At 37.8% G+C, this 26898-nt stretch overlaps 1 protein-coding gene across 10 annotated transcripts in view; it reads left to right on the top strand.

Moving 5' to 3' along the window:
* KIAA0825 (KIAA0825 ortholog) overlaps positions 1-26898 on the top strand; it is a 243742-nt gene that overhangs the window by 105618 nt on the left and 111226 nt on the right. For 7 of the 10 annotated variants that reach the window (XM_088053990.1, XM_088053988.1, XM_005530371.3 and 4 more), the window contains 6 exons: positions 4206-4394; positions 5861-6094; positions 7759-8167; positions 11912-12068; positions 23033-23188; positions 26367-26461. In XM_088053990.1, coding sequence (XP_087910116.1) covers positions 4206-4394; positions 5861-6094; positions 7759-8167; positions 11912-12068; positions 23033-23188; positions 26367-26461 — 1240 coding nt within the window. The remainder of the gene's footprint in view (positions 1-4205; positions 4395-5860; positions 6095-7758; positions 8168-11911; positions 12069-23032; positions 23189-26366; positions 26462-26898) is intronic. The other 3 variants (XM_088053991.1, XM_088053989.1, XM_088053992.1) reach the window with 3 other exon arrangements.

Below are 26898 nucleotides of genomic sequence, written 5' to 3'. Positions count from 1 at the left end.
CTTGCACTATCGTGGGCCCCTACTGTGAATCACTTACCTTTTCTTGACAGAGTGTGAAGATAGTGTCTGATACATGTGTGACAGACCTGGTGCCTGTGATATATGGTCATGTGGATAGCTTTTCAAAGATTTAGTAATTTCTGATAGGAATTTCTTACTACAACAGAGCTCTAGACTGAATAAGAAAGTAAGCTGTAAAGCAGACTTTTAAGAAAGTAAGCTGTTTAGTATCTATCCCAATACATGGAGGAACACACAAGGCAGCTAATGTGGCCTTAGGACTACATTCAGTATTGCCTTATCAAATTTTGGCTGTCAGAATGTCACACTTTCTGCATACTATCCCATAAAATCACTACTGCAGGTACTCTGACAGTAATTTTTTTTTTCTATTGGCCATAGATAAGAGACAGATTCTACAGAAGTCACTGAATTTCATTAATGGAAATTCATTAATGGAAACTCAGAAATTGATTAATGGAAGCTTCTTCTCAGATAGTTGAAAATAAATTGTTTAGTGAGAAAAAATTCTAAATGGAGCTGAACTAAATTAAAGTGCTGTGGCACCAATGACTTATATAGCTAGAGAATTAGTTTGCTGATATGTTAATAATTTATGAGCAGATGATATAAGTGTTGTTAAAGTTTTTTTGCCATGTTGAGCATTTTAGTTGTCATAAATTTAGGATTGTTTGATTCACAGGTAGCAGCTAATACAGGGATTATTATAATTTGGAATGTATTAAATTGAAATGGGTAGGTTTAAGATCTGGGTTTTATTCAGGATAGGAGTAACATGACCCTGAGATTAATTTAGATGGTTAGAATGTGGTGGTGGTAGCAAGAAAATTGTGGGTTCAATCCCCTATAGGCCATTTACTTAAGAGTTGGACTTGATGACCCTTGTGGGTCCCTTCCAACTCAGACTATTCTGTGACTCTTCCATGAAACTATGATGTCAAATTTCTCCTTGGAATTTAAAACTAAAATAATACACTTTCTGCCAAAATGAAGCCATGTTCAAAGTTACAATAGATTTTAACTGTCATTGGAGAGGAGCAACTCGGAAAGAAAGGTAAAATGATCTACCAGGTCAAATAAAGTAAAGGAACAGAAATAAAGTCAGTGACAGAAGAAGCACAGAGGATGTAGTGTACTGCAGAGTGCCTGCTGAAGGATTTGATTCTATAAAAAAAATAGAACATTTCCTTTTTGCATTCTTTATATCTTCATCAGTTGCTGTGATTTAAAGAAACCTGTAAATATAATGAAGAAAGCAAAACTTTCATACTCTTTGCAAAGTTAAGACCAATATCAGAAATAATTAATTCCATCTTCAATTCCTCTTCCTAAATGAAACAGCATGTATGAATTTGAGTTTTGACTACCTCTTTTGGTCAAAAATACAGCATAAATTTTTGTATCTTGGCTGTTGTGTATGGATTAACTGGGGAGAGTGAAGTCTAGAGTCAGTAACAGAAGATTTTTTGAATTCTGCAAGATTCATTTTATGGCTAGATTAGTCAGATGAGTGCTGGATGAGTGATAATGTTGGCAAATTACTGGATGGTATTTCTATCATTAAGAAAGAAATATGGGTAAATTGCACTTGGAAGCCTGCCTTTCTGAAGTTATGTTTTTAAAATGTGTGGTAGTATCCCAAGAGGTTTAGTGCATTATTTTGTCATAGGAAGAACGATTCATTGTGAATGGTTTGGGCATAGCTGTTATTCAATAGATACATAATTTTCTTATAGAGATATTTATTAAGAACAATAGTATTTTAATATATTTTGGTACCTTTTGCACGCATAGAACATCATGCTGTATGGAAATAAAAAAACAGCTGATTTTTTTTTATTTTAGCAGGTATCTAGAAAAATATATAGCCATATATATGTATGAATGCTAAGTCTAGCTAAAATAAAGAAGCATCTTCTTTGAGCTAGCTATGGGAGCTTTAGGTTTCCTTCACAAATTAGCTTTTTCTATACAAATGCAGTCAGTGATAAAAGATACAGAGGTATAGAGGGAAGCATCCCAGGGCAGTAAGTATAATACCTATCATATAAATTCTGTTCTATGTAATAATTAACAAGAAGGCTGCATTGGAGTTCAAACTGAGATGAATATTTAATGTTATGACGGGTGAGCTAATAAATGTATAAGAAAAAATCTAAGGCATGAGAAATATACATCACTTTCTGTAGACTCCTAATTCATAATATTTATCCAGCTATACTGATCTGCTAGCTAAACTTTGCAAATTACATTATCCTTAAGGTCCCTTCTAACCAAAAGGATTCTGTGATTCTATGCCCACTTATCAATCAGAAAACTCATTTTAACCTGAGCTTTCAAGCTGTTCTTATAACAAGGACAACGTTTACATCAGGATAAAGCAAGAAAAAGCTGATGAATAATGACTAATCTTGTTATATTTAGCCACAGAATGATTTAGTAGTGGATTCATAGATTTTTGCTTAAAAGCACAAGAGTTGCATTATACAGTAGTTATAACAAGATGTATGTATAGCCTGTTCTACAGAATTCTTTTGTGCTCTTTTCTCTTTATCTAAATCTTTTGGTAGCATCAATTGATTAGAAAAGTTATTAGCAAGTTGTGATTCAAACTTTCCATGCAGCATAGGCATAGAACAAATTTAGGCTTAATTTCAAGTCATAAACACCTTTAAACAAATTTCCCATCATGTACTGTAAAGACAGTTTACATAGTTCTTGAAATCTTAGCAAATCTCCCCCTAGAATTTGATTAATTTTTAATTAATAATAAATAAATAAATAAATAATTTTAAAAATAAATACTTAAAGTAATAGAACCAAAGTTCATTTCAGATTTTCATCTCATTTGAACTGCTTTTTCTGCTTTGATGGTTATTTCTTTTTCATACATAGCCCTGGTTTGAATAAGTGGAATCCATTTGATTCTTCACTTAGAAGCATCTGGCATTGAAAACAATATATGTCAGCTCAGCTCATAGGAAAAAAAAAAGCTGATTGAAAAACTGTCTTATTGCTGATCTTACATTGGGGAAAAAAAACCCACCATAGCTTATTGGTTATGAAATCAATGATCATGTTTTTCAGCTTTCCACATCCTCTGTTTCTACTAAGGTTGAATACTCATCTAGACTTAGTGAGTTAGAGTAATGCATGAATTAGGTTGTTGGAATTCAGAAGAGAGTAAAATGAGATTTTTTTTTTTGGTTCTCAAGTCATTCAAAGATGGGCTGAAAGCAATGATTTATTTTCATTATGGTAAATTTTGAAGGCTTCCATCTTTCTCCTCCACGGGTTGCTAAGGGTAAAAACAAACAAACTGGCAGAAAGCAATGATATTTTATAGTATAATTTTATCTAAATACTTTTTACAGAAACCATTGTTTTTGCAAACTAGAAATTACAATTAAGAGTATTTAACAGATTATGGCTCTGGGCATTCCTCATGGTTGTTGACATTGAAAGCATATTTCACAAAAAGTGGGAAGTTCAGGTCTTCAACATTAGCACAAGTCAAAGTCATTGAATTGCATTGATTCCTGGAGTTTTAAACAAATCCTTATCTTTCAGCTGGGAGATTGTGTAATAATAGTTATCAGAAACATTTGTAAATATTTTTAAGAAATTATCACTGAACTCTGATAATCACTGCTTATCTTTAAAATCTGTATCTTAACGGGGCTCAGATTTTGTTTTGTGGAACAGTTTTATTCTGAGTTTCATTTTACCCTGGAAAACAAAGCCAACACATTTTGGGGAATATGGAGCTGCTACTTTTCTTAACTTTTTATATATAAATAGGATTTTATTATTTCATATGACTATTATATAAGGAAGAGGAGTTCAGCAGTAATAGCCTCTTGACTGTGATTCCACAGTTCTGATTAATCTTCAGTAAACAATCAATTTCCAATTACAATAAATTTCAATTTAATTTTGAATTAAATAGGCATATTTCATAGTTTGAAAACACACTTAAGTCTCTTTTTTATTGGCTACACATAATTCAGGAAGACAGTCAACTGTCATTAGGCAGAGAAAGATCAGATTTCAGTATCTGTAAGTGTTATTGTTTGAAATATTATTCAGATACGCTTTGCAATTTGTTTTGATTAATACTATCCATTACTGAGACCTTGAATTACTTGGAAATTATTGGAACCATGTTTTTGTTTATTTTGAAGGAAATGAAGCATTAAATTGTGATGAACAAAGCTCTCTCTTGGAACAGGAAAATAACAAAGAGTCTACTCTGATTGAAACAATCTTCACAGTATTGTCTTACTGCACTTTATCACCCAAATCTCTTGGCATTGCTTTTGAGTCCTACATGGAAAAAGAGCTCCTGTGGAACTGCTTATACAATATGACAGGTATTTAATTTATTAATAAGCATTTCAAGTCTGATGTTAAATGTTCATCTTCAGACATGTAGTGAATATTATTGTTACCATAATAAATCAGGTGAAAGTATGTTAGCTTACTTGAAAATTATAGTATTATTGAAGGGTTTTGTGCAGTCAGTCCATGGTAGGAGTGGTGAAAATTCTGAAGAATGCAGAGGTTCCAAAGCAGTGTTGTTGACCAGGCGTCTGATGACCTCAAGTGTTTGTCTTACCAGCAGACTGGCTGCAGAACATTTTTGTAGGTCTCTACCAGTAGAGGTTCTTCATCTTTATGCATTTAACAACTCCAAACCTTTGCCACAATTTAAAAGTCAGAGGAGTGAAAAAGAAGAGTGGAAAAAGAGAAGGAAGGACTTCTACTGAGGGAGAAATAATCTGATGAGCATACAATCTCTGGTGTCGACAGGCACCCAGCCTCTTAATTTTGTGTTGAGTGGAACAGCTGCCCTCACAATTAGAGCAAGTAATTTTATCCCCAAGGAAAAATAGTATTCAACCAGAAAAGAGAGGTGAGGTTTAGAAGGGTGATATTGCAAATTATGGATCAAAAGCAGGAGGGCTCAAAAGAAGAGGATGAAAATGGAAGAGTGCAGGAGGGGAAGTAGAATTATGGGTATCACAAAATAGAAAACAATGATAAAAGTGCTCAGGTACTTCTCAGAGAAAAATGGGATTCCAAAAAGTAGTTTAACATGTAAGAGGAAGCAAAACAGGGAAGTGGTACATGGAAGGTTACAGAAAGATCATGATGAGATCAGCAAAAAGTAGACAGAAGCAAAAGTATGAGCAAAGGATCTAAAGATCTAACATGTCAAAGCACATCTCTGATAAGCTCTGCAATACTCTGCTTGCATTTTTGCAACTCCGTGACAATGCAGTTTGCTCTGGTATTAAGAATGTGGAGAAGATTGATACTTGTTGTAATGTCAATAACTGTATTTAGGATGGTGTTTTGAACATACAATCTTTGATGGCATGCTGTGTTTCTGTTGATTACTATTATTTGTATGCACTTTTGTTTCCAAAATACTTTATTTTTTCCTTTACTGTCTGTAGTATAGCAGTTTGGTTATCTAATACTTCATTAATACTATCAAGACAAGGACATAGGAAAAAAAGGTATATCTGTTTGCCTTATTAAGTTCAATGTTTTCCATATAAATCAATCAGCTTAAATATAATTTTTTATAAATATATCAGTGGAGAAGTGAGAATGAAGGAAATAAATGGGTTTTTTTTGTCAGTACTGTCTTAAGATGGCACCAAGATGTTTTACATTATACTCTTTCTTATTTTGTAAGAGACTAATATGTCTAATTTATTATATATCATAATGTTACTTTTTTTCCATGAGAATTCTGAAAACACTTTCTGAAACAGATTTACACAACTGACTACACTTACTGAATAGTTAATAATTCTTCCTTCTGAAGTTTCCAGTTGTGGTGAGTCGGAGCCAGAAGTTATCAGATGCTTGAAGTTGACTTTGATTAATTCAGTCAAGGGTATAGTGAAACAGATAATTTCTTTGATGCATTCATGGGAGGCAACAGAAAACTATGGAACATACCAGCACAAGCAAATAGTTCCCGAAAGTTTACTGAAAACTGTTCCAAAGGAATGGAATTACACTCCTCGGGAAATGAAGAGAAAAGAATCTGGGAAATGTAGGTGAAATTTATACGTAATATTTATATATGTATATATATACAATACATCCTATAAGCTTCTCATAAGAACTTTTAAGTCATTTACTCCCTTACTCCAAAACTGGGCAGTTAAATTTTGTGAGTGTTGTAGCTTGACAATGAATAAACTATTTCCAATCATCCTGTGTTGGTTGGGTTTTTTTAAGTACTTTATATTAAAATTTAGTTATTTTTTTCTTGAGGCTTACACACATACATATACAAACAAGGTTTTGAAAATAACCAGCACTGTAGTATTGATAATACTAGTAGTGAAGATTTTTCAACACCTGGCAGTAGTCAGATGCGATTCAAAACAAATTGAAGATTAATGCCTGTACTTTGGCCTCAATGGATGTAAACAGTTTTCCTTTTCATGATCAACTTTTCATTCAGGACTTCTATGCATCCCAACTTTACAACACAGCAATTTATGCTTGAATAAAAAAAGCACTGAAACTGTTGCGGAATATGCTACTGCTTGGTTGTTCAAACAATTAGTAAAGAAATAAAGAAATCCTGTAGAACAGGAGGTGTTTTGAAGGTGATTAGATGTAAAGCTTATTTCTGGTATGTATTTTCATAGCCTACAGTGCCTAAAGCATCTGTCATTTCAGGTCATAGTTCAGAAGGCTAACTTTTTGGAAACATTTCATGATAAATTATTGCCACCAAAATACCATCTGATTATTTTCAATACTGTAGTATATTGTGGCACAGAGTTTTGAGTATGTAAATTGTGGCCAAGCCAGGGCATCAATCAAGTTTTTTTTTCATATGTTTTCACTGCACTCTCATTTTAATCTAGAACATTTGTATGGCTATTTTGGGTTAATTGCTATGTGTGAACTGATATGCAACCTGAGAGGTAAGACTATAGGCTTCAAGACAATTTAAATTTGTATGTGTGATATCTAGGACAGAATATGGTTTCTTTAATAAAAGAAAAACATTTGGAATGCAGGTGCAATGACACAGAGTTTTATTTAATTGTTTGGATATTGTTTGAAGATTGGTGCTTTTTTAAATCTTGACACCTTTTGCTATATTTTTAATTTTAGATATGTTTTTGTTTTGCTGTGCTGTGTTTTGAGCAGCACAATTTCTCTGTAGTTAATTTTATAGCTACTTTTATTATCTGGAGTCTTTAAAATGCAGTGCAATCTAGAGTAGATGCTTCTGTGAAAGATGATAAACTGAAGTTTTGTTATTTTGAACATAGAAGGAGATTGATAAAAAAACTAGAGATTATAAATATATATTATATGCTGATACACTTAGTGCAATGCTTCAGCTGTGAAGTTGAAAAAATACTACAATTTTGAAGACTAATTTTTACCATTCAGAATACTTGAGTACTGTCTTTCTCATGAGTGCAGTAATGACTGTGCACAGCAGGACTAATTGTTAATAGAATCACAGTCTAAGTTCCGAATTTTAAGCTTTTAATTCATGTAATTGTTTAGGGTTTGTGGGATTTATGTGCAGAAAGCATAATACAAGTGAAACTACAGTGTTGAGTACTTAAGCTTTTTACCCATTTTCAGTACAAAAGAAAGTTAGAAATTATCATACAACATTCAGAAGCAGTTAGAACTATACTGTTAATGTTAATCATATCATCTTTTCTTTCTATTTTTAAGGCTTCACAAGGCTTGCAGCTCAAGCAGTATCTATTGTAATCAGCAAGTTACCTACAGTGATTGCATGTTTGCCTCCCCCAATTAAATACTTCTTTTTTCTGGCTGAGAGAAAAATGTCAAGAAACTTTGCTGAATTGAAGAAAGCTGGTCTGCTTGTCTGGAACTTGATTGTAATTATAGGTCGGATATTTGAGGATGGAAATACTGCAGAATTTTTAACAGGTGCAACACTTGATAGATGGAGCAAAGAAAAACTCAGTTTAGTTCGTGTGTGCTTAGAAAGTATTATGGGGAAACAGAAAAGTGGTCCTAAGCAAGTGACCCAGAAGATTATACAAAGCATTGAACAGCAAAGACCAAACTGGATTGAAAGCCAGTTGCTGAAGGCAAGAAAATTGAGCATAGACTGGTAAGAACATAGTATTTTTCAAATGCTATTATTTGCTCTTTATTTTACTGGGTTATTGGCATGTTTATGGCTACTGCTCAATTTTAAGGAAAAGAGATGAGCAGTGATCTTATAGGAAACAGATTAGTCCTTAATATTTATGGCTTTGTACCATGGGTTTGTAATTTCAATTCATTGTTGAAACACTAAAACATGGTTGTTTCTTCAGAACAGTGTGTTCATAATACTACAAGATTTCATGTTTTCTTGATGAGCCAAAAATGTGGACAAGTCCATTGTTATATCTTTCAAAACGTTAATAGGTACTAAATATAAATTGATTTTACTGTAGTGATTAAATTAAGAGGAACTGTGAGAAGCTTTCAGTCTTCATCTGTGAATAAAAAGTAAACATACTTTATTCCAAAACCCTAAGGCAAAACAGGACAAGAATAATATCCTGCTGTGCCGTTCTGAGAAAATACAAGTTTTTCCTTCAGATTTGAAATTAAGAGCTTTACAGTGATTTTTCAAGGAGTTGTGTACATGTCAGTGTGTTTGTAGTCCAGTCTGTTTTAATGTTGCAGTCATGTATCATTCTGTAAAAATACCATTCATCAACTTTGCAATATTAGATTTATTGGAATTACATGACTTACAGAATTATATTGTAACTGCTAAACGTAAGATTACTGTTTTTTTTTTTCAATGAATATTATTTGAAGTTGCAGTTGTTGCTACCATGTCAGGATTTGTCCATATAAACAAAGGATGCAGTGATTGTAGGTTGGAATCAGTGATACCAGTGAACAGGTTTTCACACAGTGCTTTAAGGGACAGTGTCCTGTTTCTGTGAGTAGTCAGTTAATGTGGTAGCAGTAAGCAGTAATAGTGTCACACAAATGCTCATTGACACTGACCTTTGTTATCTTTACATTTTCATTTAATTCTAATTTACAAGATCTAATCCAGTGATTAAAAGATTGAAGTCAGATGCCTGTGACTGAAGGAGGTGTAGAATAAAAAAGCATAATGATAATTTGAAAAGTGGTACTTAACACAATGGTCCCATAATACCATTTCTAATGACACTGAGAGAATCGGTGCTTCTTAAAAATACAAGTATAAGAAGACAATATCGTGGATAACCAATAAAAACTAAAACTTTAGTTAATTTGCGCATCTTCTGAAGCTGAGAATTTTAAGTTAATATACTACTGTATTCTCTTTTGTAAAATATCACAGAAATGCTGTGTTATATGTTAGGTATCAGATCGTTGAAAGTAAACACAAGAAAATGTTTCTGTATGTTACAGTGTCAAGTAAAGAGAGAACTAGCTTGTGACCAGGTCTGGTGATTTTAAGCTTAGGATAATGAACACTACATTACCTGCTCTCCAAGAAAGCAATTATTTGATGCAGTTATGAAACTGACTCTCCTGACTTCAGTTGCGTTTCTGCAAGAGAAATCTAATACGAATTTTTCCACTTTTCATTCAAATATTATGAGTCAATATCAGGGAAAAAAAGATGCAGTTTATAAATACCTGAGATATGAAATCTAGAGATAAATATTATTATAAATACAAATTACAAAACTAATATATTAGATCTGAAATTCAAATATTCAATTAAAGTAGCAGCCAGATAATTACTAAATTAAAAGCAATCTTTCAAGGGGAGATTTATGATTTTCATGATTGAAATTACTATATTGTCATTATATACTATATAGTAAGTTGGTGTTATGTAACCATTGAATAATCAAATGTTTTCCGGATTTAGCTGGATGCATGTGCATATGTATTCATATTTATAAATGTTTATAGACTTCTAATAGATACATATGAAAGAAAAAAACCCTATAAATTTTAAAAAAATTATTTGGGACTCATCTACACAGACATATAAAACATCTTTGAAGTGCAGTGGGTTTTTTGTATGTAAAATTCTTGCTTGATTTTGTGTTATTACTATCACGGTTGCTGCTTACATAAAAGCCTAAGTAATATGTATTAATTTTAAAGAATATTTAAAAAATTGTAGCCTTCCTTAAAGGTTAAGAAAAAGGCAGTTGCACTCATTGTCTGTCTTGTGAACTGCCTGAAAGCATTACTATTCATTAAAATAACCTCCACTTTATGGTAGCAGCAGAGCTGCAAACAGTCATGTTAGATTCTAAAAAATACACGTCCTGAGAAGAAAAGAAATGTCTGTCTTTGCAAAGTAATTTGTCGAATTGAAGATTATTGTTTTTCATCATGGTGACCCTGACCTTGCTGGCTGGGTGCATATACAGATTAAGATGAATGCAGTTATTCCTTAGCTGGGGCCTGGCTCTCTCAGGGCACATTCTTGCTAATGACATGATTGATAGGCAGTCCCAAATCCAGAAAGGAAGTCATTAATCATAGTGCTGCCTGAATCCAATCATCTGCTTCACCTGCGCAGTAGCGGGCAGTAAAGGATACAGTTTGGGTACTGGCACTGATACATTCCTTTGTCAGAGGTCCTTAGCTTTTTCAATGTTAGTTGCTAAGAATTTTGATAAGAAATTCAGGTTGTATCTGTACATGGCATCAAATATCAGCCTTAAGTGTGCTTTAATTTAAAGATCAATTTCTTCGAGGCTTTTCTGTAAAGTACACCATAATAACATAGTATCACTTACTTACATTCAGCAAAGAACAAAATTATAGTTTATATTTTGAAACTATTTGCTCTGTAGGACATTCTGAAACTGCATGTGGAAGCAATATCAGCTTTAATGTCCAGCAGCTGTGCAGCATTTCAGAGAGCCTGTAGGTCAAACAGCAACTTTAAGAACGACTGACTTTGTAACCATGGCACACTTCCAACAGTAAACTGCAACCACAGTGGTTTTGTTTTCAGGTTTTTGGGGGTTTTTTTTATGTTTTTCTTTTTGTTTTACTTCTAAGCAAATACAATATTTATTTTTTTTTTAATTAATTGAGAATGCTTCTTTATTTTAAATTATTCCAACAGTGTCTGTAGAAAGGACAATATATTCTTGTGAATCTTTTGAGTTCCTGACACATACATGTCAAATACCTGTGTTCCAGCTCTAATATTTGAGTAAAATTTTAGTACTTTTTCTTTCTTAGACTTTATAGCTAGCAATACTAAGATAGTAGTGACTTGTGTTTGTGTGCAGCGAGTCTGACAGTGATCAGGGATTTGAATGCACAAATGTGGAGGCATTTGGAAATGTCACCGTCAGATTTTCATGGTAGAAGTTCCACGCAAATACAAAAAAAACAAGGAACAGTATAGGGCAAAAAATGCAACAAGTAGCAAATAGTTACCTTTTAAATGGCTAACAATATACCAGTGGAAAGAAAACTACTTCAATTTAAAACTTCTAACCTATACTTAGAGTAATGGCTACCTTTCTGACATGTTAATTAGGCTTTAATGTGTGCTGTGACAAGCAAAGAAAAATGCACAAGAGATCGAATGTAAATGCCATTTCTAGCAGCAAAAATACTTCTCTATGGGAAACGGAAATATTTGCTGCTTCTATATCCCTAAAGAGTGTTTTATGTGTTCATCTTCCTGATTAAGGTGTTTAAAACTAGTATAAAATGTTATTTACCATGTATTATGTGAGACATATATGTGCAACAACATTTGTGTAAGTTAAGTACTTTCAGGTGTTTTTGAACATGTAGTTATAGCCGAGTTCAAATTAATATTATGCTTTTTAGAAATTTAACCTAGGACTGTATCTTTTCTATATTCTAGTGCTTCAATCACAGTTAAAGGTACAACGTTAGAGGAAGGAGATACTGCACTTGGATTCACTGAGCATAATATAAACATGATGGTCCTGGATATCTGCCACAAACCAGGTGGTAGCGAGTACCTGAGGCAAATTTATCACATCATCCGGCTCAATGAGGTAGGGAAGCAGCCTTTCCACAGAGCAATTAGGTGTGTACTGGCCTGGGGTAACATCTGCTGGCAGCTAAGGGTTAGTCAAGGAGGTGATAATAGCTCTTAAAGTCAATACAGAATCCTATATTGTATTTTAATAGAATCCATTCAGTTTAGACTTTTGTGCATTTCTACAGAAAAGATTACTTTGTAGGAAACACTGTAGATTTTATTTAGGTACTTAGACAGTAGTATGGGCTCACAAACTTCCTTCAGTTTCATGTTGTAGACTATACATTTTTTAGGAGTCTGAGCACAGTAAAAAAAAAAAATTAAAAGTATCAATGAAGGCTGTTTAAGAATTGACTGTTACAAAAAGTAAAATTACATGTGGTTAATTAACTGTCTTGATTTAAACAAACAAGCAACCCCTGTGGCTGTACTGAGGAAGTAAATGCATTCACATGAAATCTTCCTCAATTTAGACAACACTGTTCAGCTAAAGTGGTTTTAAAATTACAAGAAACAAATTCAGATTTATTTGCTGCATATGGAATTTTGACAATGTAAAAGAATTATCACATTATTTCTAAGGCTGTTCTAAATTGCCCCAAGTTACTAAAATCATTCTGATTTTATTCACTAAAATAAATATAGGTTTGTTTAAATTGTACAGTAACACAAATCTACACAACTTAATTTAGAAAGTTCTGGTTTTAGCTTTAATTACTAAATTCCTTGAATGAATAAGCAGGTACTGTTAAGATCCTTGCTAGTGTACAGAAGTGTTTATAATAAAATACAAAAAAATGCAATTATAGGCAGAGGCGAGGATTTTAATTCTAAAAAGCCTGGTAGCAGAAAACCCTGACTAGACAGCTATGTATGTAGGAAGGCCATAGAGAGCAGCTTAGTACTGACACTGTGCTTCTGAAAATCAGATCCAACTGTTTCGTTCCTAAGTACAGGCTTAAAAATAACCTATATAAATCTGCCTTTGGAAGCAGTAGAAGCAATGTAAGCATATGTGTAGAGCGGGAAACCTGACATTAGTACACTACAGAACCTTTTCAAGTTTCAATTTGCTGAATTTAGGTTTAGGAAGTGAAGTGAAAATTATTACTGTAATAAACAAAACCTTTTCACCTGGAGCACATTCAAAATTACTCTTAGGTATAAAGGAGAGAGGAAAAGACCACCAAAAATAGCATATAGTCCAGTAGTTAGGACCGTTACCTAGGGGACAGCATACGCAGGCTCAAATCTTTATACTTCCTGTTTTATACCAGGGAATTGAATCTCCCACATCTGAACTAATTCCCAGAACCTCCGTACCATTAGCTGTCAGCATGGAACTCCTCATTTTTCCCCTGCTGGAGTTCTTTTGCCTTGTAGAAATAGTGGTAAAAATGCATTCTGTAACTTTCAGTGTCAAAAATAGAATCATACTCTAGCTGAAGGAATAGAATGCACATGCTGGGTTTTGGAGACCCTGCTCTAAGATCTGACTCCTGTGAGTATTTGGTTATTTATACAAAGTGGAACAGCTCCAATAGGAGGTATGAGGCTAAGAGAATTAGGTGGAAGAGGGACTTCAGCCTGACTTTCCACATCCCAGGTGTCTCTCCTTGAATTTCTGCAGCTGGTAAGACCTTTCTTTAAAATAGAACATTTCTCAGTGGAAAAAACTGTATGGTTTTAAAAAAGAAGAGACCCTGACCAGCTTGAGTTACAGAAGGATTTAACTGTATTATTTTCTATTGCCTTTAAAACCATTACAAAACATTTTAATGCTTAGCATGGTATTATGATAATGCAGTTTTCAATATTATTTTTCAAAACCTAAATTATGTTTTATGTGCCTGCTTATCAAGAAATAGATTTTATTGTTTATTCAAAGGTCCATTCCTTTGTTTAGACTCCTTGGACTGTTAAGGGATTGTGTTGTTAAAATTAGTTTAGAGATCTTCATGCAACAGTGCTTAGTAATCATATGTAGAAACAAAATGATGAGACAGAAAATTGTTCTCAGTAATATTCCTTAGAAAAGCAGGTGAAAAGGACTATGTAAAAGTCGCAGAATACTCTGAGTTGGAAGGGACCCACAAGGGTCATCAAGTCCAACTCTTAAGTAAATATATGGACTCTTCAAAGCTGGATTTGAAAATAGAGATCTGATTTTATAAAAAAATTTAATAAATACTGTAGTAGTCAAAACAGCTTACAGCCATGAGAAACGATGCTCACTTTTTAAAATTTCAAGGGTTCATTAAAAACCTTAACAAATAGAACAAAGAACTGAACAAGGAAAAAGGACAGCACGCTGGGAGTTGGTGACCGCGGCAGCCACGAGCTCTCTACAAAATGACTGCTCCACCTTTTACACCCCTGGGGTTGCATCAGGCAGCCCTGGCCCCTCACAGAGTCCATCAGTCAGCTCTTCCTCGCTGTCCATGGCTGCAGCTGCTTTCTTGCACCCTGGCTGCAGCTCAGGTGTTGCCGCCTCTCAGTAAGGAGCCTGCCCGCTCCGGCTGCCCAAGCAAGGGCACAGGAACTCGCCCTCCTGCCACAGGTCCCGACTACCAAGGCCGTGCCTTGGCAACCATCCGGGGGGAAAGGGACTGTAGGGAGAACAGAGAATGTCGAAATAACAAGTCACAGTAATGTAACTATGCATCAATACAACTTCTCTCAACATACACATAACATCTCTTAATTGCCAGAGCTAATCGTCACATTACCCACCTATAAAAAAATCCCCTTTTCTCTAAGTCATTTGGATCGAGCAATTAACAGTATCTGTTGGTGGGGACGTGGGAGGAAAAGAAAAAAACCCTTAGAATTGTCCTTCACATTAATTTGTTGGAATAGACAAAAGGGAATCACAGAGGTCCAGTTTGGCTTTTTACCCCCATGTACCATGCCTATGGAGTTGCTAGCCATGGCAGGTGTATCTTGCTGGAGAATATGGAGGCCAACTCTATATTCTAATTCTAATCTAATAATATCTAATTCTTGACTTAATCTACTTGTCAGTTGTATCTGTACTGGATTCTGGAGGGAAGAGAGAATTGAGGAATGGTAGGAGTCCAGTATAGCTTGTACCCCCACCTTACCATGCCTACAGGGTTGCTGCCCACAGCAGGGCTATATAATCTTCCTGGTGACAAGCACAGGGGCTAACCCAGTTTTGCCCTCTGGTTCCTGTCTTACTCTACTTGCTAACTCCCAAATGAATTATCCTAGCACTTCTCACTGTTCCCTGTGTACCTCCCCTCAACCAATACTTGCAATCCCCATCTGTTAAAATAGGACAATTATATTAATACGATTTAAATTTTCCACCTAAAGTGTTACTTAAAACAGTCTCTGAGCTGGCTGGTGGAAGCTTGACTATTTTTTGGACATCTTGGGGGCTTACAGGAGAAGCAAGAAGCAGCAGAAGTCAGGCAATCTTCTTGCTGGCCTGACTAGAACTGTAATGCTGGTTTATGAACTGCAGGCAGATGTCCCCTGGCCATCACATCTGGCAGAGACACTGCAGTTATCTTAGTTGAACTCACAGGTAAAAAGAAGTCCATCAGCATCAAAAGCCCAACCTAAAAGTGCAAGTAGTTTTTCTCTAATAAATAGGTGGATTTATCCCAGCTCAGGTTTCTTGTAGCAGCAATGTTTACCAGGTTACCCCCACCCCTGCCCTCCGCCAATCTTTGGTTCTCAGGGTCTCTAGGATGCTCTAGGCTTGTTTGCACTGGCAAGACTTGGGTGTCTGCCCCTCTAGGCTGTGGAGATGTGCCAGTGGCATGGACATTTCTCAGGACAAGAGAAAATGCTGTTGTTTTATGCTGATAAGTGAATGGCACAAGTGGCAGCTGTCACCAATTTGGTTATTGCTGTCACCAATCTGGTTATTGCTGTCACTGATTAAAACCATGGGCTGCACATAGGATGGAAGAGGGTGACTTTGTGAGAAAGGTGACAAACAGGACTGGCAACTATTGAAAAAGACTAAAAGGGGTCTCCTTTTTGATCAAGGTAGAGCAAGCAGGTCTAGAGAGGAAGAATATTGGCAGTTACCCGCTCAACAGTACAGGGACAGTGACTAGAGGAAGGCAACACTACATCAGGATTTACTATCAGCATTGCCCAAAATTTTCTGGGTTTAGCAAAAGCTTTTTGGCCACAGCCACCTGCTCTTCCTGTACCCAGCTGGGTTTTCAGCTCTGCCAGGCTGTCCAGCCCTCGGGGTCATGGAAAGGACAGTTCTCCCAGAGAAAAGGAATAAAGGGACTGTCTGTGCCGAGGATGCCTCCCCTTCTTTCTAGGGCAGGCAGCCTCTTTTTGCTTTAACAGATATAAAAGGGAAATGCAGAGGCAAATACTTTTTTTCTATGAGAAAAAGAGTGCTAGGGGCTACTCTAGCTAGCAAAGCTCAGCAGCGACACACGCACACACAGACTCACTCATCTGTTTTCAGCAGCTGGATGCACAGAGCTGTGTATCTAGAGCTATGTTTCTGGGTGTGCCCAGCCCATGTGTGCACCCAGGGGCACGTGCAGAGCCAGTAGTGCACACACACACAGGTACTTGCTCATTTGCACAGAGCCCCAGTGTACAGTGGTACCTGTCAGCAGCACACACACAGAGCTGTGCACAAACTTACACTACAGAGTGTGTAATTCAACACACATACACACAGCAATGCACACAACACACGTATCTCACACAGGGCCATGCTCACACCTACAGAGCTTGTGCACACTCACAAACACAGAGCTGTGTCCAAACTCACACTTGAGAGTGTGCAATTTAATACACATGCACACAACACATGCACAAATCAGCACATACCCATGCAAAGTACTGTACACACCAGCACACTTGTATAGTGTCCAAAACAGGAGGTGTACATTCACACTTGGGCACACTAGGAAACTCACATGCATGCAGCCCATGCACACTGACACTCAGTACCTGGCACATGCAGGCTCAACACGTGTAGAGTCGCACACTGACACACATGTGCACAGAGTCACACACACACTGGTACATACATGCACAGCATTCCCTGGAGCCCTTCTGGAAAGAGAACAGTAGGACATCTAGTGTCTACTACCCCCCTCTAGGCAATGTTTAATGTGTAGTTTCACAGACTGATGTTACCGATGGGGTAAAGAGCCCCCTCTGTGCCTTTGGGGTAGGAATAGGCAGTACTGTTTTAAAGGAAAGGTCAAAGAGAGACTATGTTAGATTTTTGCTTCTTGCCTCTCACCCTACAAGGGCAGGACACAAAACTGAGCACCCTTTTGGTGCTCTGTCTTTTCTGGGATCTTGACTAACACAAAGGGGAGGATTAGAGGAATTAGCAGTTTCTAGGCTCAGCTCTTGCTATTCCAGTGGGGCTGTTCAGTGGTTCAGGAGAAGAAGGGACGGGGTAGTACAGGTGGCAGTAGCTAAACTGTTGTGTTTTGTCAAGGGGTTCTTCCTACCACTCAACTAAAGGGGGTTACCTGTGATCTTTATTACCATGTAGGGCAGCTCACAGTCTCTTGGGGATCAGGCACACAGCAAGGAAAGCTCTAGGCCTGTTCACAGGGGTGACAGTGACCTTGAAACAGAGTTCATTAAGATTTCATATTGGACTGGAAGAGGAAAAGGTATTTTGAAATCACTGTTTATGCTTGGAAAAATAAGCTTTTGACACTCCAGCTCTTCTCTTAACCTGAAAGAGAAATAGCACCCGCTAGTGTTAAATTTGAGTGGAGAACGACTGTTCTGTGTTACACTTGGTTAAAAATTAAGTGTTCACAGAGAAAAAGGTAGGAGGGGAAAAAGGAAGGAAGAAAACAAAGCACACCCCAAGCCAGTGTTTTTCTCAAATTCAGGATTTTTCCTTTGGACAGAGTGGGGTGCAGAATATCTTTCTTTTGAAAGGACTGAGAAGCTAGAGCTATTCGGGTTGTTCAGTGAGATGTTCCCTCTACCTGATCTGTACTGGGGTTGTTTTTGAATTTTTATTTGGATGTTTAAAACTTGACACATCCAGTCTTCTTTTGACTCACATCACGGCCGGTACACCTAGTTGGACCCAGTCTGCCTCTCAGTCCTCTCTATGATACAACTCTATACTAGACCTCTATACTGGATAACCTTATTTTCACTTTTGGTGTTGGGGTCACATCTCCACCGGGTTAGTCTTCTCTCTAAGGGATTGTTTAGGGGTATCTTTAAATTTCTTCCTCCCCTTGGGGATTTTTTACTGGCTCTTAGACCCACCCATCTTTCTAACAGCCTTTCGTAACAAAAGCCCCCCTCCCAACACAGAGAAGAAAAAGAGAGAGAAAAAAGAAAGAAAATAAAAAGAAAACAAAACAAACCTTACTTTCTTCTAAGAAAGCAAACGTAAACAACTAGACAAGGTCTGGAGAACTAGTGAGAGATTGAGTCACTGTCCCCCCCACAATGGGGCTGACGAGCGAGGCCGAACGAGCCCTAACAGAGCTATCTCTTCTCCGGTATCACCGCCCATCACTGCGCGGCCTCGGCAAGGACGAGCTCTGCCCTAGCAGCTCCCCTCGGAAGCGGGAAACTCGCAGAAAGCCGCCTGCGCGGGGGTGGTCCGGGGCTGAGGCCCGCACCTCGCCTCCCTCTCCGTCTCGTCCGCCGTTCGGGACCGTGGCGGGCTGGGAGCTGACCACGGCGCGCTTCACTTACACCCGAGCGGGGCGGGGGGCGGCTGTCCCGGCTTCAGTGCTCACTGCCGGCTCCCCCGCTTTTCTCCCGGTCTACCCACTGGGAGCCTCGGCTACCCCTCGGCGTCCGGCACTGCGGCGGGCTGGGAGCTGCTCCCCAGGCGCTGTACTTGCACCGAGCAGGCGGAGGGGTGGCGTGCGCCCCGGGGAATCGCCGCGGCCCCGCGTCCCGGCACTCTCCGCCCCACGGACGCCGGCAGCCGCCGAACACTGCCCACGCGGACCTCGGCGGTCCCCCGTTTGGAAACCCTGTTACTGGGCCAGCCTTGCTGGGAGCTACCGCGCTTGGCGTTTCTGGATCGCCGCTGGCAGCCTGTACAGGCGCGCCTGTGGCACCGGGGTTTTACTGTGCCTGGCGCTCGACCGCACACGTGGCCCCTTCGGTGTTTGGGAAACCCGTGCACAACTGGGCTGGTCTCTGACTGTCAGCAGTGCCGGTCTTCACAGCGCTCAGCCTTTTCAGTCGCTGCCGCCCACACGGCGACCCCGCGGTCCCCGCTCGGAAAACCCCACACAACTCCCGGTCCGCCGTTCCTGCGGCCGCTTCCAGGCACCTCCGCCCATGTGGCGGTCCCGCTGCTCCTCCGCGCCACGGAAGAGAGCGGCCCGCTGATCTAATTCCTCTTAAATCTTAACTCCTCTCTCACTCGCGTCCCGCCACGTTGCGGTCCTCCCGCTTCCTTCTCACTCTGCGTCTCACCCACGATATTTTCTACCCCTCTTTCACACACATCCCGCTGTCCACGGTTCTCCAGCCTCCCTCTTACTCAGGGTCCCGCCTGCAGTTTCTTCCCTACCCCTTTCACTTGCGGAGCCCACCTTTTGCAGTTCCCCGCTTTCCTCTTACTTCGCGTCCTGCCCTGTATCAGCCCAACCATCCAATATCCTTTTAGCTCTGATGGATCAGGTACGGGTCCCGGTCACCAACCCCTGGTGCTGGGGTGAGTACAGTCAGAATATGGGCTCTTTGTATGGCCAAAGTAATTATGAGAATTTTGTATTTACACAGTAACCACCTCACTCACACCCCAAGCATGCTCTCGGCTCCCACACATGCAAATAGCCACAATCCTCATCTGCAGTTTTTTTAGGGGGCTTTCTTCCTTTCTTCCCCCTTTCTTTTTCATTATCCAATCTTTGTTGTCACCAGGGTGTTAACCTGCAATCTCCGATAGTTCCAGAAGTTTTTCAAGCCACCAAACGGGGCGGGAGTGCACCTCTCCTACAAAATCTCCCAGGGCCATGGAGACGAGATTTTTAAATCCCGGACGAGTCCCCATTTGTGAGAAACGATGCTCACTTTTTAAAATTTCAAGGGTTCATTAAAAACCTTAACAAATAGAACAAAGAACTGAACAAGGAAAAAGGACAGCACGCTGGGAGTTGGTGACCGCGGCAGCCACGAGCTCTCTACAAAATGACTGCTCCACCTTTTACACCCCTGGGGTTGCATCAGGCAGCCCTGGCCCCTCACAGAGTCCATCAGTCAGCTCTTCCTCGCTGTCCATGGCTGCAGCTGCTTTCTTGCACCCTGGCTGCAGCTCAGGTGTTGCCGCCTCTCAGTAAGGAGCCTGCCCGCTCCGGCTGCCCAAGCAAGGGCACAGGAACTCGCCCTCCTGCCACAGGTCCCGACTACCAAGGCAGTCTAAACAACAAACTACAATGTCCTAACTACACATCAATATAACTTCTCTCAACATACACATAATATTCATCTCTTTATTGCAAGAGCCAACCATCACATTACCCACCTATAACACAACCCTTTATGTGTTTGCCAAAACTAACAATAATTTTTAGTAATGACAACCAAAGAGATAATTCTTCTGAGGTGTCAGGCTCAATAATATTCTGTATACTTAGTTTGATGCCCACTCAGTGCAGTGAGGATATAGCTTACATGTTTACAGATGTGATTTAATATTTTCACATTTTTGAAACATGACCCTTTCAGAGCCTACAATATTTGATATACTAAAGAAGATCTTAATGTAATATATTTACTATTCTTGGATAAGTCTCTTCATCAAGACCAAACCCACAGTATTTTATTAAAGACAGAAAAATACTTTTACTGAGGTCAGCTGTATACCACTTGAATTTTTTGAACCCTAGCAAGCAGGTGTTACCGAAATTGGTCAAAAATCTCCTTGCACTACCACTGTAGCATTAAGAAGCAGGCATTCTTTATTTCAGCACCAGATGCCACAGGGGTATCTCCACCAAAACTGTGCATGTCAAGTCCAGAAAAGCTCCTGCTTTATATATACTCTGTTTTGTATACATATTAATTTGTTTTCCCAGAATGAACATACATATAATAATAATTTCCTTGAGACCGTAACATGTTCCCCCCTGCTTTGCACATGCATTCGTCTGTCCCAGGGGTCCCTCTGGTGGTCTCCGGTGGTCCCAGACCCCAAAGTTACCTGTTCAGTGAACTGGTGTTGCTTTCCAAAAAGGGAGCTGAGATGACATACCCAGGCTGGTTCATTATTTTGTTAATGTTTGACATGATCCTACAGAATACATATTGCACCTTTCTCTAGACTACTGGTTTTGAAAAACAAGCATTGTATTTTCTCACCAGCTGGGCAAATAGTTATTCATCTGGCAACACATGGACAGCTATTTCCAGTACTGCTTCTGAAAAAGCAACACAATCTTCTTCTGCTGGTTCTGTTACATCCAGAGGACTGGGTTGCTATAGTCTACAGTTTTTTTTTAAATGTATACATGGAAGGCAGTATATGAAAATCTGGTAGATGCACAGAAATAGCTTTTATATAACCTCCTTCACTGTGGCTTTGAAAACTTTGTTATGGTATAAAGGAATGAATGAATGAATGAATGAATGAATGAATGAATGAATGAATGAATGAATGAATGAATGAATGAATATCCAGATATTTTTGAAAAGCTGAGTAAAAATAGCCAAAACAGGATATGTTTTCCACAGTTGCTTTGTGGAATGTTGTTTTAAGCAATAGAAGCTTAATTTGTTTTTCTTCTTTTGGTTAGTTGAGGTCTTTTTCCATACACTAAGACTATTCTGTGAGACTAAGACGTAACATTTGACTGCAACCAGCAGAGAGACAGTCCTTCTCTTTCTCTTGCCCTTATTCTTTTCCACTCCTAGGTCCCCCCTTTTTACTAGTACTAGAATCCATATGGCTAGTTTATCTGGATGAAACTTTTTTTTTCCTGGCTGATCTCACAACACATAGTGGCTAGTACCAACACAAGGGAGAAACAGCTACCGTCTGTGTGGCCTGAAAGTGAGCTTGTGTCTTTCAGGTTAGGCCATAGGTATTCAAGTTTAAACAGATGATGAAAGTCTTCTTTTAGAAAGACCTACTGAGAAGCACATGATGCCTTGGTAGGTTGTTTGCATGTTATTCCATCTCAGTAGGACTTTGAATAAGAGGAGCATTTGCATCCACCCATCCTAATGACTCACCTCTACTTGCTCCATGTTATGGACTTCATTTTAATAACAACAAACTGTTTAATCACAGTAGTCCTTCCAGCAAATAGATGTGTAAATGTTTCATTACATAGTTCTTCATAAAATGGTTCTATTTAATCAAAACACTTTACTGCCCTGCAATGATGATTTATTTGCATAGTAGTCCAAGAAGTGAAAACAGAAAAGATTGTGTCCAAAATAATCATGCATATGTTATAGTATAGTTTCTAAAATTGCAATTTAAATCATACTGCTTCTAGTGCTTGAATGCTTAAGCAGCTAAAAATAGCTTTGAAGAGTGGGAAAATATTTATTTCCTGTGTTTAAATAACATGGCTAGAACATGTTAATCAAAGAATTGAGTTATACAGTAATAGTTGAGTGTTTTCTAAAAAGTTTAATTCAAAATATATGAAAAACATTTGTTGTTCACTTCTACATATATCTAGCATATATATATATATATATATATATATATATATAAAATGAGAACTTATACAAATAATTTTACAACTATTTCAAAACAATAGGTTAGATTATTCTATTTTGCTTAAGTTGGGTGCATGCTTTTCGAGGTTCTTTCTTGTTCATTGTAAAACGGTGGTATTCTTTAAAAGATTTCTGTTTTTTAAGAGATTGTTAATACCCCACTATATTAAAAGGAACTTTCATCAAGAGTTCTGTAAACTTATGCTTGAAGTGTAGGCAAATTTCACTTAGAAAGCTAGATGGCCTGTACTATTCTGTGGTTGCTTTTTCTTCTAAAAGGAGTATTTGAAAGAGCAGCTGTCCTGTGAGAATTCTTCTGAAGATGGTGTTACCTTGAGTCAATGCCCACCTTTGACACTGAAGGGCAGCGAAGAGCAGCCTGTCTTCAACCCTTTCCAGGTGTACAGACAATCTTGTGCAAAAGTATTCAATCAGGTTTGTGAAAATCTGAAACCTTGATTACAGTATAATTTTTACTTGTTGGTCTTAGTATGTTAATAACAAAGGCAATGTAAGAAAATGGAATTATTTATGTGTGTTCACATTTGATGAAGCAGAAAGGAATATTATTTCTTGTGAATCTAATGAGGGTACCCTCTACAATACCACAATGTTCAAAAAGCCATTACCATGCTTTTCTTTTATTGGAATTCTTACATGTAAGAGCAATTTACATTTACTTACACTTCCTGTGTTCAGTATACTGAGGGAAAGCCCATCATATCAATGACATTTATTACATCTGTGCAGTAGTACATAAGGTTATTCTCAGTCCTTTGAAAAATCATGTCAGAACTCTAAGTTCACATTTAGAATCTTCCTCATGGGTCTTTCACAGACATGTTGAACAGTTAAGTAAAGAGTGCTTTAGAAATACAAAATTTTACAAAACAGTGAGACTAAGCAGGGGTAAAACAAAGAAAGAAAAAAAAAAAATCCATGTCTCTGTTTTTCTTTAAGTTATGCTTGTAATATGTAAAGGATTATAATTTTTTTAGGGAATTTAGTTTCCTGATAATGGAAGCATTAAAGAAAAGAGATCTGGTTGCCTAAATCTCTGCTGGAGCACCCCATAACCAATTGATTACACAAAATGTTAAATAGTTTCTGATACCGCTTTGATACTTAAAAATCTTATGCCATTGTTTCTCATATATTCTTAATATGCCATCAACATTTTTGATTCCAGCATTCAATTCAAATATTTGAAAAGAAGTGGTATTACAGTAACATGAAATTCACTTTACAGACTTGTGTGGAGATGCATCCTTTTTCAGTGCAGCTCTGCTTATATATGGTGTAATCTATTGACTAATTATTACGGTGTAATATATTGACTATCTGGTCTATTTCATCAGTTATATTGCCGTAAAATATACTTGTTTTTCTTAGTTGTTTAATGGATGCTTACTCATTGTTAGGTTGCAAACAAAGTGTTAATATCCTGAAAAAGGAGACAAATACCAATTCCACAAGGCTTTCCAAGGCTTCTCATTACAGAGAAACATGCTTTATAGAATCTTTGAATCAAAAGAATCATAGAATAGCTTCAAATGGAAGGGACCTTCCAGTCATGAGTCATAGAACCAGAGAATAGGCGAGATTGGAAGGGACCACAGTGAGTCATCTGGTCCAACCTCCTTGCTCAAGCAGGGTCATCCCAGAACACATGGGCAGAGAATAGTGTCCAGATGGTTCTTGAGTATATCAAGTGAAGGAGACTCCACAGCCTCTCTGGGGAGTCTGTTCCAGTGCTCAGTCACCCAGGCAGTAAAGAAGTTCTTCCTCATATTCTGCCCAAAAGGTCAAGTGTATCATGGGCTGCATCAAAAGGAGCATGACCAGCCAGTCAAGGGAGTTGATTCTGCTCCTCTACTCCATCCTGATGAGACTCCACCTGCAGTGCTGCATGCAGATCTGGAGTCCCCAGCACAGGAAGGACACAGAGCTGTTGGAGCCAATCCAAAGAAGGGACACCAAAATCACTAGAGGGATGGAGCACGTCTCCAATGACAAAAGGCCAAGAGAATTGCAATTGTTCAACCTGGAAAAGAGACGGCTTTGGCGTGACCTAATTGCAGCCTTGCAGTACTTGACGGAAGCTTACAAGAAAGATGGAGAAGATTTTTCATGAGCATGTAGTGACAGGACAAAAGGGAATGGATTCAAACTGACAGAAAGTGGCTTCAGATTAGAGGTTAGAAAGAAATTATTTCCTGTGAGGGTGGTGAGGCACTGGAACAGGTTGCCCAGAGAAGTTGTGGTTACCCCATCTGTTTAAAGCATTTCAGGCCAGTCTGTACAGAGCTCTGAGAAACCTGGTCTAGTGAAAGGTGTACCTTACCCATGGCAAGGGGTTGGAACAAGGTGATCTTTCTGGTCCCTTCAAACCCCAATCATTCTATAATACTCTTCTCTGATTCTATTTCCAAGCTTAATGATGTTATTAAATAGTTCAGTTCCCTTTACCATTGCACTTTGATTTAGTGGTGTGGGACTGTCTGTTTATAAAACAGTGATGAGTATAGTTGAGTGTCTGGTTTCCAGTAAAAATACTTGCCAGTGCTTGTAGAAGATGCCAGAACATTGGCAAGGAACCTTTCCTTATTCATTCACTTTCCACTTTCTCAGTATTTTATTTTTTTCTTGTTACCCTTATTTCCCTTTCGTACTCTATTTCACCCTTGTTTTTCTACTTTAGTTTAACATGCATGTAAAAGATAAGGGTTAGAGAGTAAATTAAGTAAGGAAAAGGAAAGTGATAAAATATAGATGGAAGGAATAGGAGGGATTGCAATGATTCTGCTCTCCCAGAGGAACCAAGTGCTGTCTGTAAGAAGAAAATTATGTGCTCCAAGTTACACTTTACTGTTGTTTAGGTTTATTTCCATTGTTTTGACTTGCTTAAACTTTTTTTAACTACTCAGTGCTATTTTAGTATTACAGCAATTACTTTGTACTTATTTCCTCCCAAGGACATTGAATTACAGTCACTACTTGACCACTGCTGACAATGAAAAGGAATATTATGCAACAGAATTTACTACTTTTTAAAAATAAGGATGTTGTGTACGGTCTTTTGTCTGCCCATTGATGATGTAAATTTCTTTGGTTTATTAAATAAGCTATATGGAGTTATATTTGTTCATATTGTCTAGATTTAATGCTGTTTATAGTACAGCATTGAATCACTCTAATTATGATACAGGTTACTTCTTGAATTCCAGCTATACCAAATTTTTCACAACAAAACTTTTTGCTGACAGCAGAAAATGCAAATTGCTTTTACATAGAAAGTTACCAACTATTTTGCTTTTTGGACAAAGAGTAAAGCTCTCAAACAAAGTAGTTAATCAGAATGCCATCAACTGTTGGAAGAATAATGGTTCAAAAAACTGATTTATCTTTTTATAAATAGTGGCTATGTCCCTAATTAATTAATTGCTGTTTTATTGGAATAAATGCCTTCTTCTGTGGACATGATTGATATAATCTTTCTAAGTCCTCATTCTAGACCCCTCTCCTTGGTTAGTATATCGCAGCTGGAGCTTTAATGTACTGATCATATTAATGCTGATTAATAACTAACTAGCTTCTTGCCATGTATCAACAGTCAGCCATTACTGAATGGAACTGGGATTGGTCAAGATTGCTGCCAGGTTATTTGGGACTGAATCAGATGGCCTTCAGGGTGCTGCTGACACACAGGTAACAGGACTTTGGCAAATGATCATTTTCCATTTGTATTTTTGACTTTGTAATAGTGGATACACAAAGATTTTACTGGTGAAATGTATAAATAAAATGAATTCTGCATTTCCTTTTAAATATGCAGTTTTAAAATGGAGCAACATTTTTTCTGTAGTATTTGTTCCATTCTCAGATGGCTTTCAATTCCTGTTTTGAGGTGTATAATTTGTTCTTTCTGTCTGAGACAGAAGTATATGAATATATGTTGATATTGCACTTAAATAATGCTTTGAAAAAAAATTAGTAACTTTTGCAAACATCTACTGCAAAATTTCAGCACAGAATTTAGTCTATGTTTATTCAAGTTGCAAAATATCTTAAATTCAATTGGGGATGTGACAAATGTAGCTAAAAATAGAAAATGTTTCCTTAATAGCTTTTAATTAATGATACTT

Source organism: Pseudopodoces humilis, chromosome 4 (assembly GCF_049639895.1).
Source record: "Pseudopodoces humilis isolate 2021_Gansu_Grassland_sample_001 chromosome 4, ASM4963989v1, whole genome shotgun sequence".
Taxonomy (NCBI): domain Eukaryota; kingdom Metazoa; phylum Chordata; class Aves; order Passeriformes; family Paridae; genus Pseudopodoces; species Pseudopodoces humilis.
This window is presented reverse-complemented; position numbering and strand designations above follow the sequence as displayed.